The sequence below is a fragment of the Caenorhabditis briggsae genome (genome assembly GCF_000004555.2).
Source record: "Caenorhabditis briggsae complete genome, chrI, whole genome shotgun sequence".
In the NCBI taxonomy this organism is placed as follows: Eukaryota; Metazoa; Nematoda; class Chromadorea; order Rhabditida; family Rhabditidae; genus Caenorhabditis; species Caenorhabditis briggsae.
Window position 1 is genome coordinate 1,200,961 of NC_013489.2, and position 16,316 is coordinate 1,217,276.

General features: G+C 37.4%; 4 protein-coding genes across 4 annotated transcripts; 1 reads left to right on the forward strand and 3 right to left on the reverse strand.

The window, feature by feature from the left end:
• Positions 1 to 1,201: 1,201 nt before the first annotated feature.
• CBG18552 lies at positions 1,202 to 6,815 on the forward strand (the record flags this gene model as incomplete). The annotated part of the gene is made up of 10 exons (XM_002638703.2): positions 1,202 to 1,315; positions 1,746 to 1,805; positions 1,921 to 1,981; positions 2,210 to 2,351; positions 3,175 to 3,447; positions 4,239 to 4,538; positions 4,904 to 5,086; positions 5,504 to 5,648; positions 5,692 to 5,820; positions 6,675 to 6,815. The coding sequence occupies 10 exons, from the start codon at positions 1,202 to 1,204 to the stop codon at positions 6,813 to 6,815; spliced, it is 1,548 nt and encodes a 515-aa protein (XP_002638749.2).
• Positions 6,816 to 7,078: 263 nt separating this feature from the next.
• On the reverse strand, positions 7,079 to 12,921 carry CBG18553 (the record flags this gene model as incomplete). Its single annotated transcript, XM_002638704.2, has 7 exons — positions 7,079 to 7,111; positions 7,890 to 8,252; positions 9,607 to 9,968; positions 10,102 to 10,369; positions 11,206 to 12,206; positions 12,372 to 12,542; positions 12,810 to 12,921. The coding sequence occupies 7 exons, from the start codon at positions 12,919 to 12,921 to the stop codon at positions 7,079 to 7,081; spliced, it is 2,310 nt and encodes a 769-aa protein (XP_002638750.2).
• Positions 12,922 to 15,477: 2,556 nt separating this feature from the next.
• On the reverse strand, positions 15,478 to 15,724 carry CBG18554 (the record flags this gene model as incomplete). The annotated part of the gene is made up of 2 exons (XM_002638705.1): positions 15,478 to 15,615; positions 15,659 to 15,724. Coding segments are annotated over 2 exons (204 nt in total), but the record flags the coding sequence as incomplete, so codon positions are not given.
• A 29-nt stretch (positions 15,725 to 15,753) lies between these two features.
• On the reverse strand, positions 15,754 to 15,780 carry CBG25169 (the record flags this gene model as incomplete). Its single annotated transcript, XM_045238419.1, has 1 exon — positions 15,754 to 15,780. The coding sequence occupies one exon, from the start codon at positions 15,778 to 15,780 to the stop codon at positions 15,754 to 15,756; it is 27 nt and encodes an 8-aa protein (XP_045100114.1).
• Positions 15,781 to 16,316: the final 536 nt, after the last annotated feature.

A 16,316-nucleotide genomic window follows, 5' to 3' on the forward strand; every position in this document is an offset into this window, starting at 1 on the left:
AATTCAGAAATTCAGAAATTCAGAAATTCAGAAATTCTAAAAAACAGAAATTCAGAAATTCAGAAATTCAGAAATTCAGAAATTCAGAAATTCAGAAATTCAGAAATTCTAAAAAACAGAAATTCAGAAATTCAGAAATTCAGAAATTCAGAAATTCAGAAATTCAGAAATTCAGAAATTCTAAAAAACAGAAATTCAGAAATTCAGAAATTCAGAAATTCAGAAATTCAGAAATTCAGAAATTCTAAAAAACAGAAATTCAGAAATTCAGAAATTCAGAAATTCAGAAATTCAGAAATTCAGAAATTCAGAAATTCAGAAATTCTAAAAAACAGAAATTCAGAAATTCAGAAATTCAGAAATTCAGAAATTCAGAAATTCAGAAATTCAGAAATTCTAAAAAACAGAAATTCAGAAATTCAGAAATTCAGAAATTCAGAAATTCAGAAATTCAGAAATTCAGAAATTCAGAAATTCTAAAAAACAGAAATTCAGAAATTCAGAAATTCAGAAATTCAGAAATTCAGAAATTCAGAAATTCTAAAAAACAGAAATTCAGAAATTCAAAAACTAAAAAAAATACTTCTAAAAATTCCTTGTCTTTCTTCTCTTCTATTTTCTCATTAAATTTTCTTCTCCGTTTTCCTTTTTTTCCCATTTTCTAGTTAATTATTTCATTCATATTCATTCACAGTGCCTCATCTTCTTTTCTTTTTTTCTTTTCTGAAATTAATTAAAAATGGATTTTTTTTTCAAAATTTTCAGCAAAGCTTTTTGCTGCAGCTGTTTTCGACAAGCTTCTGAAATTTTTGGTGCATTTGAATATCTTTAAGTTTGACTATTTTCAATTCAATTCACCATAAGGACTCTCCACCAGAACATTCAACTTTGAGACGATATATCTCGGTTACTGTGAAAGATATCACGAAGTGGTCAACTAAGATAATGTTTATCATAATATTAACAACATTTTATCAGTTTACAGTTTGTTGATATCTTTTACATGAAATGAGATACATCGGCTCAAAGCGGATGGTTTGGGTGGAGTTCTATTAGAGTGTTTACGGTATCTCGAATTTTTCGAATCTTTTCACCTCAAAAATTCGTGTTTTTTCGTGCAACTTTCCCTATTTTCTAGAATTTCTCGACCTCAAAAAAATTGATAAAAAATCAATAAAATTTTTTCAGACTATTCGCTCAAATGTGGGGAAAAATAACCTCTCATATTGGAGTATGGTTTGGATTAGAGGAGACGGAACGACCAATGAGGGCATCATGCTCATTATCAATGATACATCATCCACAATTAACAACTGTCCGAAATTCAAAATCATCGGAGAATTTGCATCGGGTATGTTTTATTATTTCTGAGTTTCTGAATTTCTGAATTTCCGGATTTCTGAATTTCTGAATTTCTGATTTTCTGAATTTCTGAATTTCTGAATTTCTGATTTTCTGAATTTCTGAATTTCTGAATTTCCGAATATCTCGATTTCCATGTCTAATGTTAAAAATTGCATATTCCCCATTCCTGGATTTTTTTGAAATTTCAGAACTTTCTGAAATTCTTAGAATTCCAAGCTTTTTAGAACTTTTGGAATTTGAAGAACCCGGATCTCTAAATTTCCTAATTTTGCTAGAATTCACATCTTAAAATGGGGAATTTCGAATTTTCAAAATTCAAAGTTATCCGAATATTTTGGAACTTTCAAAAGTTTCGAACTTTTCCAATTCTCGAATTCCAGATCACCACAATGTCTCCCCAACGAATTCAGGACGTCGACGGCTCGCCGAGCACCCGGAAGGTCAGTTTCCGGCACGCGACCACTTCCTGGACCACTTCTTCCCTCTAGAAAAATAAATTTTAGTACAATTTTCAGTTCAAATTGCCTAAAATTTTCCCAAAATTTTTTTTTTCAGTCATCTTCAATTTTCACACTTCGTCGTAGTCGAAATAAGGAAAAGAAATACAAGACGAATGGTGAGTTTTAAGGGGGGGGGGGGGGGGGAAATTTGAAAAAAAGAAAAGAATTGGAGCCAATTTTCAAACTATTTTAGTCTAGTAAACAATACTAGTCACATTTTTCTTTGCCTAGAAAATTCTAAAAATGTTCTCAAGGCTCTTCTCGTTGAAAGGCAAGTTGTAAAAAGTATTTTTTGGTAGATCAAAGCTATAATTTTTTAGCTGAAAATCAAGAAAAAATTCCAGGATCCAAACAATCTCCGCTCTCCAAAAATGGCAGCACCGAGATGACACAGTCGTGGCACTCGAGCCAGGTCAACGGAACGACGTCTTCAGGGTCCGGAAGCACTCCCGAGCATCATAATAAGAATATTTTTAGTTTTTTGAGGTAATTGAAAATTGTATGATTTTTTGATCGGTGCAAAAATCAAGTTTCTAGCTTAAATACGAAGCAAGTTAGGGGCATTTTTCCAAACTCCAGATTTTCAACTTTGAGCTAATTTATCTCGCTTACTGTAAGATATATCAAAAAGTAACCAAATGATAAAATGTTTATCATATTATCAGAAGCTTTTTATCAGTTGAATATTTTTTGATAACTTTCACGGGAACCGAGATAAATTGGCTCAAAGTCAATGGCTGTTATGCACGCCGTGCAGCTCAGAACGACCCTCTAACTGTTACCTAAATTATTTCTATTACTGTAAGAGATATCAAAAAGTAACCAACTAGTAAAATGTTTATCATATTATCAGAAGTTTTTTATCAGTTGACTATTTTTTGATATCTTTTACGGGAACCGAGATAAATTGGCTCAAAGTTAATGGTCGTTATGCATCCTATGAAGCTCAAAATGTCCCTCTAACTTTTACCTAATTTATCTTGCTTTCTGTCGGAGGTATGAAAAAACAATCAACTGATATAATGTTTATCATTTCATAAAAAGCATTTTATCAGTTTACAGACTTTTGGTAACTCTTACAGAAAATGAGATATACGGGCTCAAAGTTAACGGTCGTCCTGCTCACTGCCTAGATCAGAACGATCCCAACATTTGAGCCAATTTATCCCAGCTCCTGTAAAAGATATCAAAATGCGGTCAACTAACAAATTGTTGCTGATAACATGCTAATTATTTTGTCTGTTGACTATTTTTTCATATCTATCACAGGAAGCTAGAAAATTAGAGCTAAAAAAAATCCATTTTCCAGCCGCCAATCCCGCTCTCGCTCGAACAACCCATCAGAAACCCTTTCCACAACCAAAACCTCGCCATCCACAATGCCACCTCCACCATCGAGTAGTACGGTGGCCGACTTTACGCATCTTCGAAAACGTCGGCCACGGTCGGCTCACTACGATCCGAATACGATAACGTTGCCGGCGAAAGAGGAAGTGACGCCACAGGATGTAAACGACTTGTATAGAAGAATCGAGAAGCTGGGCGAGGGATCTTATGCGACAGTTTATAAGTGCGAGTCAAAGTGAGTTTTATATCATTTTGTAGAGCTTTTCAAGATCTACATTTTGCACTTAATTTTTTACAGAAAATATTGAGATTAAAAGAGGCCAGACACCAAAAAAAAAGTTTTCCTGATATTTTGCATAGAGAACCCCCATGAGGGGTTGAACTCATGACAGGCAGCTCAGGGGTACAGCGCCGCTACCGGCTGAGCTACGGGGGCGCGAAGGCGCACGACGACCGATAGTCTACATAAGCGCGGCGCGATTTCGTCCCCCGAACTGTCCCCCGAAATTTTCGCTGTCTCGCCTCCTTTAAAGGAAGTTATGAGGTGTAGAAGCTAGTATGTCTTAAAGGTGCTTGCTTACCAATCTGGTAAGCCTACATTTTTTGACGACTCCCAGTTAGCAAGCTTTACAGTGGAAACAGCCACATTGTATATCAAATTGAAGCTCTTGTTTAGTTCTATATTCCTATTTTTAGTTTGGTTCAAAATATTAAATTTGAAGTAAGTTATACACTGCTTCATCTGGACGACAAAGCGAAATGTGCTGTTAGCCTTAGTTGCGCTTAACGGCTCCCGATCAAAAAGCGTTACAGAAGAAATGTTTGCATTTTATATGGTTTTGTAGAACTTTTTGAGTTCTACATTTTGCACTAAATTTTTTTGAAAAATGTTGAGTTTTAAGGAAGTTATAAGGCGTAGAAGCCAGAATGTCTTTGAGCCGCTTGCTGACCATTTTGATAAGAGGCTTATCATAATCCTACCCTTTTCGAATTTTGAAAAATTTTCTAGAACTTTTCAAATTCCAGACTGGACGGATCCATCGTGGCGCTGAAAGAGATCAAACTCCAATTCCAAGAGGGTCTTCCATTCACAGCGATCCGTGAAGCGTCGCTTCTCAGAAACCTCCGTCACGCCAACATTGTATCCCTCCACGACATCTTCTACCAACACCATCAACTCACATTCGTGTTCGAGTACATGAAAATGGACCTGAGCAAGTATTTGGAGCAAAATGTGTACGGATTGGATAGTATCGATATCAAACTGCTGCTGTTTCAACTCTTGAGAGGTCTCGATTTTTGTCATAGGAAAAAGATTTTGCACAGGTGAGTAAAAATCCTATTCAAAATTTTTCAATTTTTTTGAGAATTACAGTATACTAAACAAAACTAGAGCTTTATTTTTGTAGTTGACAACTTTTTTTGGAAAAATTAAGCCTGAAGAGATATGCCACGTGAAAGCCGCCTTGGGTTCCGCCTCCACCTAGGGGCGGCTCACAGTTTCTTCCACGTGGCATATCTCATTAGAGCGCGTTTGTCAACAACAAAAATAAAAGTTGTCAACAACAAAAATAAAGATCGCGTTTTGTTTTATATTCTCAGAAGTTTTGCAAAGCATTAAACTAATTTGAAGTGCTTTTGTAGCACTATCTTTCAAATGTTTCCTATTCCAACGAAAAAAAAAATTGCAGAGACCTAAAACCCCAAAACCTGTTGCTAGACGATGATGGTGTCCTGAAGCTGGCAGATTTTGGTTTAGCCAGAGCAAAATCGGTGCCTAGCCGAACGTATTCTCATGAAGTGGTTACGCTATGGTATCGTCCGCCGGATGTGCTCATGGGAAGTACCGATTACTCGACTTCACTGGATATGTGGTACGTTTGGGGACAATTTGGGGACAAACGGGACATTTTGGGGTTTTGAAAACTGTAAATTTGCAACTCTCGCAAAATTTCTATATTTTTCGAATAGTTCCCAAGCTACATGGTTGGAGTTTTTAGATTGAGATAACGTAGCTACCGTAAGCCTAACTACCGTAAGTGTCAAGTTTGAGCTCAGTTATCTTAATTGCTATTCAAGAAATTTAAAAGTGTTCATCTGACAACACATTGCTGATATCATGATAAACAATTTATCAGTTGACAACTTTTTTAAAATCTATTACAGGAATCGAGAAAAATTAACTCAAAGTTAAACGTTAGAGGGCCCTTCTATTACAGGTCATAAGTTTTATCTGGTGGAATAAAAATAGCATTTTTCGAATCAGAAAATTAAATTAAACTTTTTTCCAGGGGCGTCGGATGTATATTCGCCGAGATTTGTACCGGGACCGCGCTGTTCCCGGGATCCAAAGATTCGCATTATCCAGGAACCAAGGACCAGCTGGATATGATTTTCAGTATTCGTGGCGTGCCGGATGAGAAGAAATGGCCAGAGGTAGGGTACCATTACTTGACATTGAAATTTGAAATTTATTCAGGTCAAAAATCTGCCGGCGTACCAGCCAGAACTATTCCCCAGATATCGGGAGTTGTCGTTCATCGCAGTGAATCCAATGTTCACAAAGATACTGAAAACTGGACAGGAATTGTTGGGAATGTTGTTGCAGGTAAGAAAGGAGTTGAGCAAGTTGAATGAACTAAAAACTTGAATGAACTAAAAACTTAAATTTAGAACTTTAAAAAAGCTACAAAATGATATAAAATTTGCTAAGTACGGTATCAGACCTTTTTGACTAGGTGTCGTTAAACGAGACATAGGGTAACAGCGTCGGAAAGCTAGTTCCGCTTCGCCGCTCAGATTGATTGACTCGTAACTTTTTTCAAACTTGATATTTTTGAATGAACTAAAAATTTAAATTTAGAACTTAAAAAAAGCTACAAAATGATATAAAATTTGCTAAGTACGGTATCAGGTCTTTTTTACTCGGAGTCTTTAAACAAGACATAGGGTGGCAGCGCGGCCTAGCAAGTTTTGATTGCCCTCTATATTAATCAGTTCGTAACTTCCTTCAAACTCATTATTTTGGACCGAACTTAAAATTGCAATATAGAACTGATTAAGAGCTACATAATGGTATACTACTTGACTACGCTTGTCGATACTTTTCTTTGCTGGCAGTTGTTAAACGAGACATAGGGTTGCAGCGCGGGTTATCTAGTTCCGCTTGGTGTCCAATTTAGCGCTTCCCCACACAAGAAGTGGTTTGTATAAAATAATTGAATTTTATATCATTTTATAGAACTTTTTAAGATATACAAAATTATATAACGTTTATAAACCTATAAATTTTTATTTTGGTTCAAAGGCGTTTTAAAAAAATGACACAAAAAAGTGAAGACTTTTTAGTCTTGGCGATTTCTCTCAAAATTCCAAAAACTCAGGAGGTATGAATTTGACACTATTCGATAAAGAATTTAAAGCTCTTTAATACTAAAACACAAAAAAATTTAAAATTTTCAGCTCCGCCCCGAATCCCGAGTCTCAGCTGCCAGTGCGATGCTCCACCCGTATTTCGCCTCGTTCCCCCGGGAAATCCATCTTTTGGCACCAAATCAATCAATATTCCGTCTGAGAGAACTTCGAGATCTTCGATCATTATAAAATCCCATCAATTTGAACATATTTTTCATCATCAAGTCTTCCTATTTTGGACCAAAATTTTAAATTTTTCGAGATTTATATTTTTTGCAACTGTTACGGGCATTGTTCTTCTGCTATTAATAAAAATTGTATGTAGTGACACTATTTATTATTAAAAGGTCATGATTTGTAGCGAAGATAATTATTATTAGGGTAATTATGTAATTAATTAGATTGCACTTCTTGATTTCTGAGAATCGGATTTTTTCGGAGGATGCGGTGGATTAGGCACGGGTTCCAGGACATGGGTAACATTGCTGAAAAATGGATTTTTTGAATTTCCTGGAATTTTTGAATTTTTGAATTTCAGAAGTTCAGAATTTCTGAATTTCTGAATTTCTGAATTTCTGAATTTCTGAATTTCTGAATTTCTGAATTTCTGAATTTCTGAATTTCTGAATTTCTGAATTTCTGAATTTCTGAATTTCTGAATTTCTGAATTTCTGAATTTCTGAATTTCTGAATTTCTGAATTTCTGAATTTCTGAATTTCTGAATTTCTGAATTTCTGAATTTCTGAATTTCAGAACTTCTGAATTTCTGAATTTCTGAATTTCTGAATTTCTGAATTTCTGAATTTCTGAATTTCTGAATTTCTGAATTTCTGAATTTCTGAATTTCTGAATTTCTGAATTTCTGAATTTCTGAATTTCTGAATTTCTGAATTTCTGAATTTCTGAATTTCTGAATTTCTGAATTTCTGAATTTCTGAATTTCTGAATTTCTGAATTTCTGAATTTCTGAATTTCAGAACTTCAGAATTTCAGAACTTCAGAATTTCAGAATTTCAGAACTTCAGAACTTCAGAATTTCAGAATTTCAGAACTTCAGAACTTTCCAATACTTTAAATTTTGAAGTTGTAAACTTCCAATTTTCGGAAAGTTGAATTTTTGAATTTTTGTAATTTCCTGGAATTTCTGAATTTCGGAATTTCGGAATTTCTGAATTTCAGAATTTCAGAATTTCAAAATTTCTGAATTACTTGGATGTTCTGAATTTCAGAATTTCAGAATTTTTACATTTTTCTAAACTCACCGCCGTTCCAAAGTTTCTCTTCCTTCGTTTCAATCCGGTATCCTGTGTACATATATTACAATCTTCTCCGAATAAATTCCGTTTCACTCTATGCCGACACTGCGGGAATGCCATACAATTCTGCTCCGAAACATTGATATTCGGTTGTCCGAAATTTCTCTTAACACGATGTGGAGACAATCCACTGACTCCGCATCTCGTGCACTTCTTTCTTCGGAACACTGCCTCTCGTTTCGTTCGTTTTTCAGCGTAGACTTTTTGGAAAACTGCATATTCAACATTATTCAGACAGTCATCTGATTGCTGACAGGTTCTGCGTTGTTTACGACGAGTTTCGATGGTTTCTTCCGAGGAATCGTCTTCCTAAAAATTGGAAATTCAAATTATGCTGCTGTTTAGCTGAACGGTCATAAAATTCTCTATCGAATGTTATAAAATTCGTACCTCTTGAGTTTTTGGAGTTTGCCTTAGTTTTTTTAGACGGCTTCAAATCAAAAAAAAGTTTCAAAAACTATCAAATTTTATATCATTTTGTAGTTCCTTAATAGTCCTATAAAATGGTATAAAATTTGAATAGTTCAGACTTTTCGTTTTTTCAATGGGAGTCGTTAAAATGGAAACCAAGTAAAACTAGCTGGGTGCCGTTTAACAACTCCGAGTAAAAAAATGTTGAAGGGGATATAACCAAATTACATATCGTTCTGTAACTTATGCTTAGCGCTACATTTCAATTTCTAGTTTGTTCAAAAATATTGAGTTTGACGGAAGTTACAAGACAATCCATATAGACGACAAAGCGATAGTAGCCGAACTAAGCCCGTGTTGCGTTTAACGCCTTCCAGTCAAAAAGGCTCAAACCGGTAATCAACAATTTATATATCGATTTGTAGCTCTTATTTAGTTCTGTATTTAATTTTTTAGATTGGCCAAAAATTTTGAGTTTGAAGAAAGTTACGCGGCAATCAATCTGGGCGGCGAAACTTAACTAGCTAACTTAGACGGCTAGCCTTATAACATCTCCCAGTCAAAAAGGTGAAACCCCTCAATTAGCAAGTTTTTTATTGTTTTGTAGTTCTTGTTTGGTCCTAAAGTCCAATTTTAAGTTTGATCAAAAATAAAAGGTTTGAAGGAAGTTACAAATTGATTAATCAAGACGACAAAGCGAAGCTAGCTGAACGACGAGTCTAGCTATAGTTGTGTTTAACGACTTTCAGTCAAAACGACGTAGATCGAGACTAAACAAAGTGTATACTATTATGTAGCTATTATTTAGTTCTACATTTCAATGTTTAGTTTGGTTGAAAATATCGAGTTTGAAGAAAGTTACGAGTCTATGAACTAGAAGCCTTAGCTTGCCTACGCTGCTAGCTTTAGTGGTTGTTAACGACTCCCAGTCGAAAAGCCTTAGTGTGGAAATATCCACATTTTATATTATTTTTCCCCTTTTTAGTTATATCTTTTAGTTTTTAGTTTGGTCCAAAATATTGAGATGGAAGGTAGTTACAAGTCGATTGATCAGGGCGGCGAAGCTAAACAAGCTGAACGACGAGTCTAACTATAGTTGTGTTTAACAACTTTCAGTTAAAAAGACGTAGATCCAGAATGAACAAATTGTATACCATTTTGTAGCTCGTGTTTAGTTCTATCTTTCAGTTATTAGTTTAGCCAAAAATATTGAGTTTGAAAAAAGTTACTAGTCTTCAAAAAAAAAACTCACATCATCATCGAACCCTTCCTTATATCCCTTCTTGGACCTGATATCCGCAATCGCCTCACTAATAGTCATTTGCTTCTTATCCTCATGATCATCTTCTCCGTCCGCATCTCTCTTCTTCCTGCTCGCCAGTGCCAACGTCACCCAAGCTGGGCATGGAACACAAGCGGCTGAGTTATCCGGTGCGAAGAATTGTCTTTTGACACGTTTGTGCTCTTCCATAGCCTTTTCGTATTCCTCGACTTGCTTTCTGTGCTCCTCAACTGCTTGATAGTACTTCTCTAGTCGATCAGCGTTACGCTTTCTGCGCTTCTTTTGCGCTAACACACATGCCGGGAATTTCATGCAGCCTCCTGGGTTATTGCCTGGAAAATTGGGAGATATTATGTGCAGTAGTCATGGAGATCCGCTGAGCTATGCGACTTCTTATCAACTTATCAAAAATGAAGAATTACGATTTTAGGATGCCTTTAAAAAGTCCCAAAAATCAAGACTCACCTCCCGACGACGCCTTTGACAACAGCTTCACAATATCCAAGATTCCTTTCGGATTATATGCCTGTCGTTTGCTCCTCTCATTAATACTGAACTCATCATTATCACACTGCTCATCTGCGTATCGTTTCTCTCGTCTCAAGCATTGATCTCTCTCGGCTTCTCTCTTCTTACGTCCGTAGTGACCGTTGCAAGGCTCACAGTATTGCGATCCGATTAGGTTACGTTTGTAGCGACGGACATGGACCGTGCATTGGGGATGTGGCAAGCACTGGAATATATGATTGTTTTAAAGGAGTAACACTTGAGTTAGTGGTTGGGGTTTAAGTCAAAAAATTAAATTTACATCTTGCAAAAACCACCAGAAGCCTAGAAACATCCGAGCTGAAGTAGTCCCTTCAAAGACTCTGATTCGCGAAGCCATGTCATGAATATAGTTGAATTATATGTCATTTTGCAGCTCTTGTCAATATCTACATTTTAATTTTTAGTTTGATCAAAAATATTAAGTTTGAAGGTAGTTATGAGCCAAATAATCTAGACGAAAAATCGAAACTTGCTAAACTAGTTAGTTATTTATAACTACTCCCCGTCCAACAGCGTTTGAGTTAAACTAATCAAATTATATATTGTTTGGTAGCTCGTTACTAGTTCTATATTTCAGTTTTTTGTTTGTTAAAAAATGTCAAGTTTGAAGAAAGTTACAAACTGATTAATCTAGAGAGCAAGCGAAAGTAACGCACTGCTACCCTATGCCTCGTTTAACGACTCCCATTCAAAAAGTACTGATACGGTATTCAGCAAATTTTATATAATTTTGTAGCTCTCATTTAGTTCTACATTTCACTTTTTAGTTTGATCGAAAACATCAAGTTTGAAGGAAGTTAGGAGTCTATTAACCTGGATGCTAAAGTGGGACTAACTTATCGATGCTTCTGACCTATGTCTCGTTTTACGACTCCCAGTCGAGAAGTATTTCGGAAAAAGTGGTTAATGTGTATATTAATTTGTAGATCTCGTCAGGATCTACATTTTAGTTTTTAGATCAATACGGAATTCCGAATTCGAACCGAGTTATACGCCCTTGAAAAGAGTAGACCAACTCACTCCAGCTCTCTTGGTTCTATGCCCAGCGATCGGTGTTCCCACTGGTGACTGCGATCCTCTTGGTCGTTGATCACCAAGGAATGGATTCCAATCCGAGTATTGTGGTTGAAGATAAGTACATGGCACACAATCAAAGGATCTCTTCGTTCTCTTCAACGGAGTTCCATTCAGACACAACTGACACCCTCCCTCGCCTCCCAAATTACGCTTAACTCTGACGTGAGCTCTACGGAAGTCGTACAAACGACCGGCGGTTGGTGGGGACTCTACGTGGTCCGAGGATTGTTCAATCAGCTTTTTGGTGACTGATACTGGCGCGGTTTTGGTGCCAGCTGCTTTGGCTCGAGACTTGACAATGGTCTTGACTGGTTGAGAGATGAGCGTTGGTGGGGATTGTTGACCGAGGAGACCAACTGGCTGACAATGGAGTCCTGGCGCGGCTCGTTTGCTTCGTTTTCCCAACATCAATCGTTTTCTACATGGGCAAGATGGACAAGCTCTGAGGCATGGTGGTACGGCAGCCAGACAACTGGTATCCAGCTTAAGCTCCGGACAACATGGCTGCTCTGGAGGACAGCACGCCTTCTGACCCTGGTTACAACATGTTGGATTCTGATAATAACAGCACGGTCTTCCACATCCACAGTCCCCATTCGGACATCCGGATCTGCAGGGAGTTCTGCCGTATGGAGCACCTGGGCAGCATTGAGTGGGAGCCTCAGGGGCCGGGGGTGGTGGAGGTGGAGGTGGTGGAGGAGCAGCTGGTGTTGGTGGTGGGCAGCAGGTTCTTGGAGGATTTGGTGGTGCTGGAACGCCTCCTGGATTGCCCTCCTCGTCTTCGTATTCCTCGTATTCTGGACGGCGACCACGGCAGCAGGGTTTGGGGCAACAGTTTGGGGTTGCTGGGCAACATGGACCGAATGCTGGTTGGCAGCAGGGTTTTGGTGGTGGAGGTGGAGGGCAGCAAGCGAGTGGGATGGGTTTTTGAGATGAGCAGCAGGCTGGAAGGAGGATTCTAGATTACTGATAACGGATTTCGAAAAAAAAAGAATTTTGGAATCTACACTACCGATTTTGACCATTTCCAAGAGTCTGAAGCTCGGCTGTCAAAGATCCGATCAAGGGTGTATTTTTTCCAGAGAATTTCAAAAACCCCCACAACTCACAACTCGAGCAACAGCTTCGGTTCGGGAACATATCACATCCGGAGCATCCACACGAGCATCGTTTCCTTCTAGAACCCTCCATTCGAAGCGTCAACGGGATTAAGTTGGTCTCATTGGCACCAATGAAGTGTGGTGGGAGATCGTGCTGGCGGAGATGACTCTCGTATTTCACTGAAAATCCGTTTCTATAAAATTATCATGCAAATGCTAAAATCCAAGTTTTAAGCTCCATTTCTATGTAAAAATCATCTTTCTAGCACATCTAGAAGCCGAGATACAGCTATTTGAAATTCGAGAGGTCAGAGAGGCAGAGAGTCTCGTCGTCTGCGTCTCTTCAGACGGACGTATCTCAGCTTCCCGGTGGTGTAGAAACTTCATTTTTGCTCCGAAAGATTTGGAACTTTCCGATTTTCAAGATCCCAAAATTGTGATACTCACTTTTCATGGGAAAAACCAAATCGATATGGTCCTCTGGAAATCCGGCTGGAGCCTCGTCAGCTAGACAAAACGTCACCACGCTGAGCGCAATCGCCCAGCTTTTCCAGTGCATTCTGAAAATGTTAATCTGTTTTTTTTGAGATAATATAACATTTTATGTTCTTTCGATTGGTGTAAAAATCAAGCTGTTAGCTTGAAAACAAAGCAATTTATGCACAATATTTCAAACTACAGTAACCCCCTAGCTTTTAACTTTGACCCAATTTATCTTGGTCCATGTGAAAGATATCAAAAAGTAGTAAACTGATAAAACATTACTGATGATATGATAAACATTTTGACAATTAACATAATTCTAATATCTCTAACAGGAAGCTAGATATACTCGCACAAAGTTCTTGGGAGTCCTGCTCACCGCGTAGCTAAGAATCGCCCTCTAACTTTGACCTAGTTTATCTCAGTTCTTGTAGATGATATCAAAAAACTATCAACTAACAAAATGTTGCTGATAATATAATACACATTTTATAAGTTGACAAAAATATCTCTACCAGGAAGCTAGATATATAAGCTCAAAGCTGGCGGTCGTCGTGCCCACCGCGTAGCTCATAATGACCCTCTAACGTTTACCCTATTTATCTAGCTTCCTGTAAGAGGTATCAAAAAGTAGTCAACTAACAAAATATTGCTGATAATATGATAAACATTCTATCAGTTAACCTTTTTTATATCTTTAACAGGAAGCTAGATATATGAGCTCAAAGCTGACGCTCAAAGCTGACTGCCCACCACGTAGCTAAGAATAGCCCTCTAACTTTGACCTAGTTTATCTTGCTTCCTGTGAAAGATATCAAAAAGTGGTCAATTAACAAAATGTTGCTGATAATATGATAAACATTTTATCAGTTGACCTTTTTTTGATATCTTCAACAGGAAGCTAGATATTCTTGATTAAAGTTATGCGGTCCTTTTAGCTGGAAGCCGGGGGGGGGGGGGCACCCGCGTTGCTAGAAAAAATTGGAAAAAAAGAAATTATCCCGATTGGCATGGGAAAAATGAAACAATGGGGGGAAAATGAGGGAAATCTTCATTTTTCTCGAATGAAATAACCTGTCCTCCTCCTTCTTCCCAGAAGAACAAGAAGGCGTGCCGAAATTCGAAGACGTCGGGATTTAGGAAGACAATGGCGGACTGGTTTTTCTCCCCCCGTGATTCTTCTTTTTGGCTTATCAATTCGGGAAAAAGCTGCCGGTGATGAGATTTCGTTTTGGAGAATTGTATCTATTTTTTGGGTTTAGAAGAAAATTGAAATTTAAAAAACACAAAAAAATGAAGATCGCTTCAATTTTTAGATCTCCGAAGTTTCTCGGTATCGCAATTTTGAAACTTTAAAATTAAAGAAATTTGAAAATTCATATCAAAAAGAGCTGTTATTCTTATTTAAAGATTTTGGAACTCACCCTGTAAAGCTCCGCCCCTTTTTCAGACTATAGGAACTCCCTAAGATGTTAACTTTCAGTCAAGATATCTCATTTCCTGTACAAGATACCAAAAAAGAATAAACTAATAAAATGTTGCTGATAATCTGATAATTATTTTATGAGTTGGTCACTTTTTGATATCTCCTATAGGAAATGAGTTACACGGGCTCAAAGTTGACGATCGTCCTGAAACCGCGATGTTAAGTTTGACCCACTAACTTTGACCTAGTTTATCCAGCTTCTTGTGAGAGATATCAAATAGACAGCAATTAACAAAATGTTTCTTATAATATAAAAAATACTTTATCTGTTGGCCAATTTTTGATATCTTCTTTAGAAAATGAATTATATAGGTTCAAAGTTGGCTTTCGTCCCTCAACCTTGCAGCTAGATATGATCCTTTAACTTTGACATAATTTATCCTGCTTCTTTTGAAAGATACCAAAAAGTGGTAAACTAACAAAATGTTTATCACGATACCAAGAGTATTTTATCAGTTGACCACTTTTTGATATCTTTTATAGAAAGTGAGTTATATGAATTCAAAGTTGGCAGCTGTCTTGCTCCCGTGTAGCTTAATTAGGCCCTTTAACAAGAGTTAAAAACAAGAGTTCGTTCCATAATAGTGTTTCCTTATAAATTAATCAAATAGGTTTCTGAAATCAATTAGGTTTCAAAGGAAATAATGACAAGATTTATCTCAAGACTTGCCTACACCTTCTTTGTTCCCTCCGATTAACACATATCCAGTTTTATGAGCTAACAAATCGCCTAAAAAGCATTGGGAAAAAAGAATCGCAAGACGCAAGAAGAATCGAATTGATAAGGAAACAAGTGTGATTGATAAGGTGAACGAGACTAAACATCCTTCTAATTTCCAATATATTTCAGTCTGAAGTTCTAGAACGGTCAGCCCCGAATTTCCGGAAAGGAGGAGGAAGCGACAAACACTTAACCGTCTTTTTAACCCTACTAGGATGTGGTCGGTGTGGTGTAAGGGATGTGGTGGGCGCCAGTGTGCGGCAAGTCGTGGGTTCGGCCCTTCTTGCCAGTTTTTTTTTGTGTTTTGTCATTATTTGTCAGCTTTACTAATCCATTTATACATACAAAACTTGACAATATGCCATACGGAACAGAAAAAAATGACGCTTTTTCTCAGATCATCAAAAAAAGAAAGAAAAAAGGGCTCAAGATGCAAATGCACATCTGGAATCACAAGTTTTGGGGCACAACTTTGAAACTTGATCCCTATAGCACAATTGAAGAACACCCCACAATCTACAGTAATCTCCGTAATCCATACATTTGACTGGTGGAGACGTTTCCTGGAATTTTAACTTTTTTTTTGAAATTTTGAATTTTTCGAACCTCTTCCACAGCAACTTCTGATGTCAATTCAGAAGTCGTCGTCGTCGTGGAGCCTCCAGATGACACGTCTGGAGGATATGTCTCCGTTGGAAGGACTACGGTAGCATTGAATCAGAATCCATGGTACTAGTGGATTCTGAAGTTGTGGTGGCTTCAGAAGTCGTCGTGGTTGGAACTTCGGTCGTCGTTGTCGTTGTGGTGGTGGTTAATGTAGTTGTGGGGGGTTCTGTAGTGGTGGTGGTTGGAGCTTCTGTAGTCGTCGTTGTCGTTGGAGCTTCAGAAGTGGTTGGAGCTGGAAACTTTTTCCGGGTAGCTGGAACGTCTTCTGGTTCGGTGGTGGTGGTGTCAATGATGGAATAGCCACGTCGATAAGGTGGGATTGCTGAAAACGGGCATTTTCAGAATTTCAGAATTTAGATGTTCCATTTTTTGAGTACTGGGCTTTCAGAATTTCAGAATTTCAGAATTCCTGAATTTCTTAATTTCTGGATTTCTGAATTTCTGAATTTCTGAATTTCTGAATTTCTGAATTTCTGAATTTCTGAACTTCTGAATTTCTGAATTTCTGAATTTCAAAGTTTTCGAATTTCTGAATTTCGGATTTTTTTGGAATTTCAGAAATTCGGAGTTGTCGAGTTTCAGATTTTCAGGTTTTCAG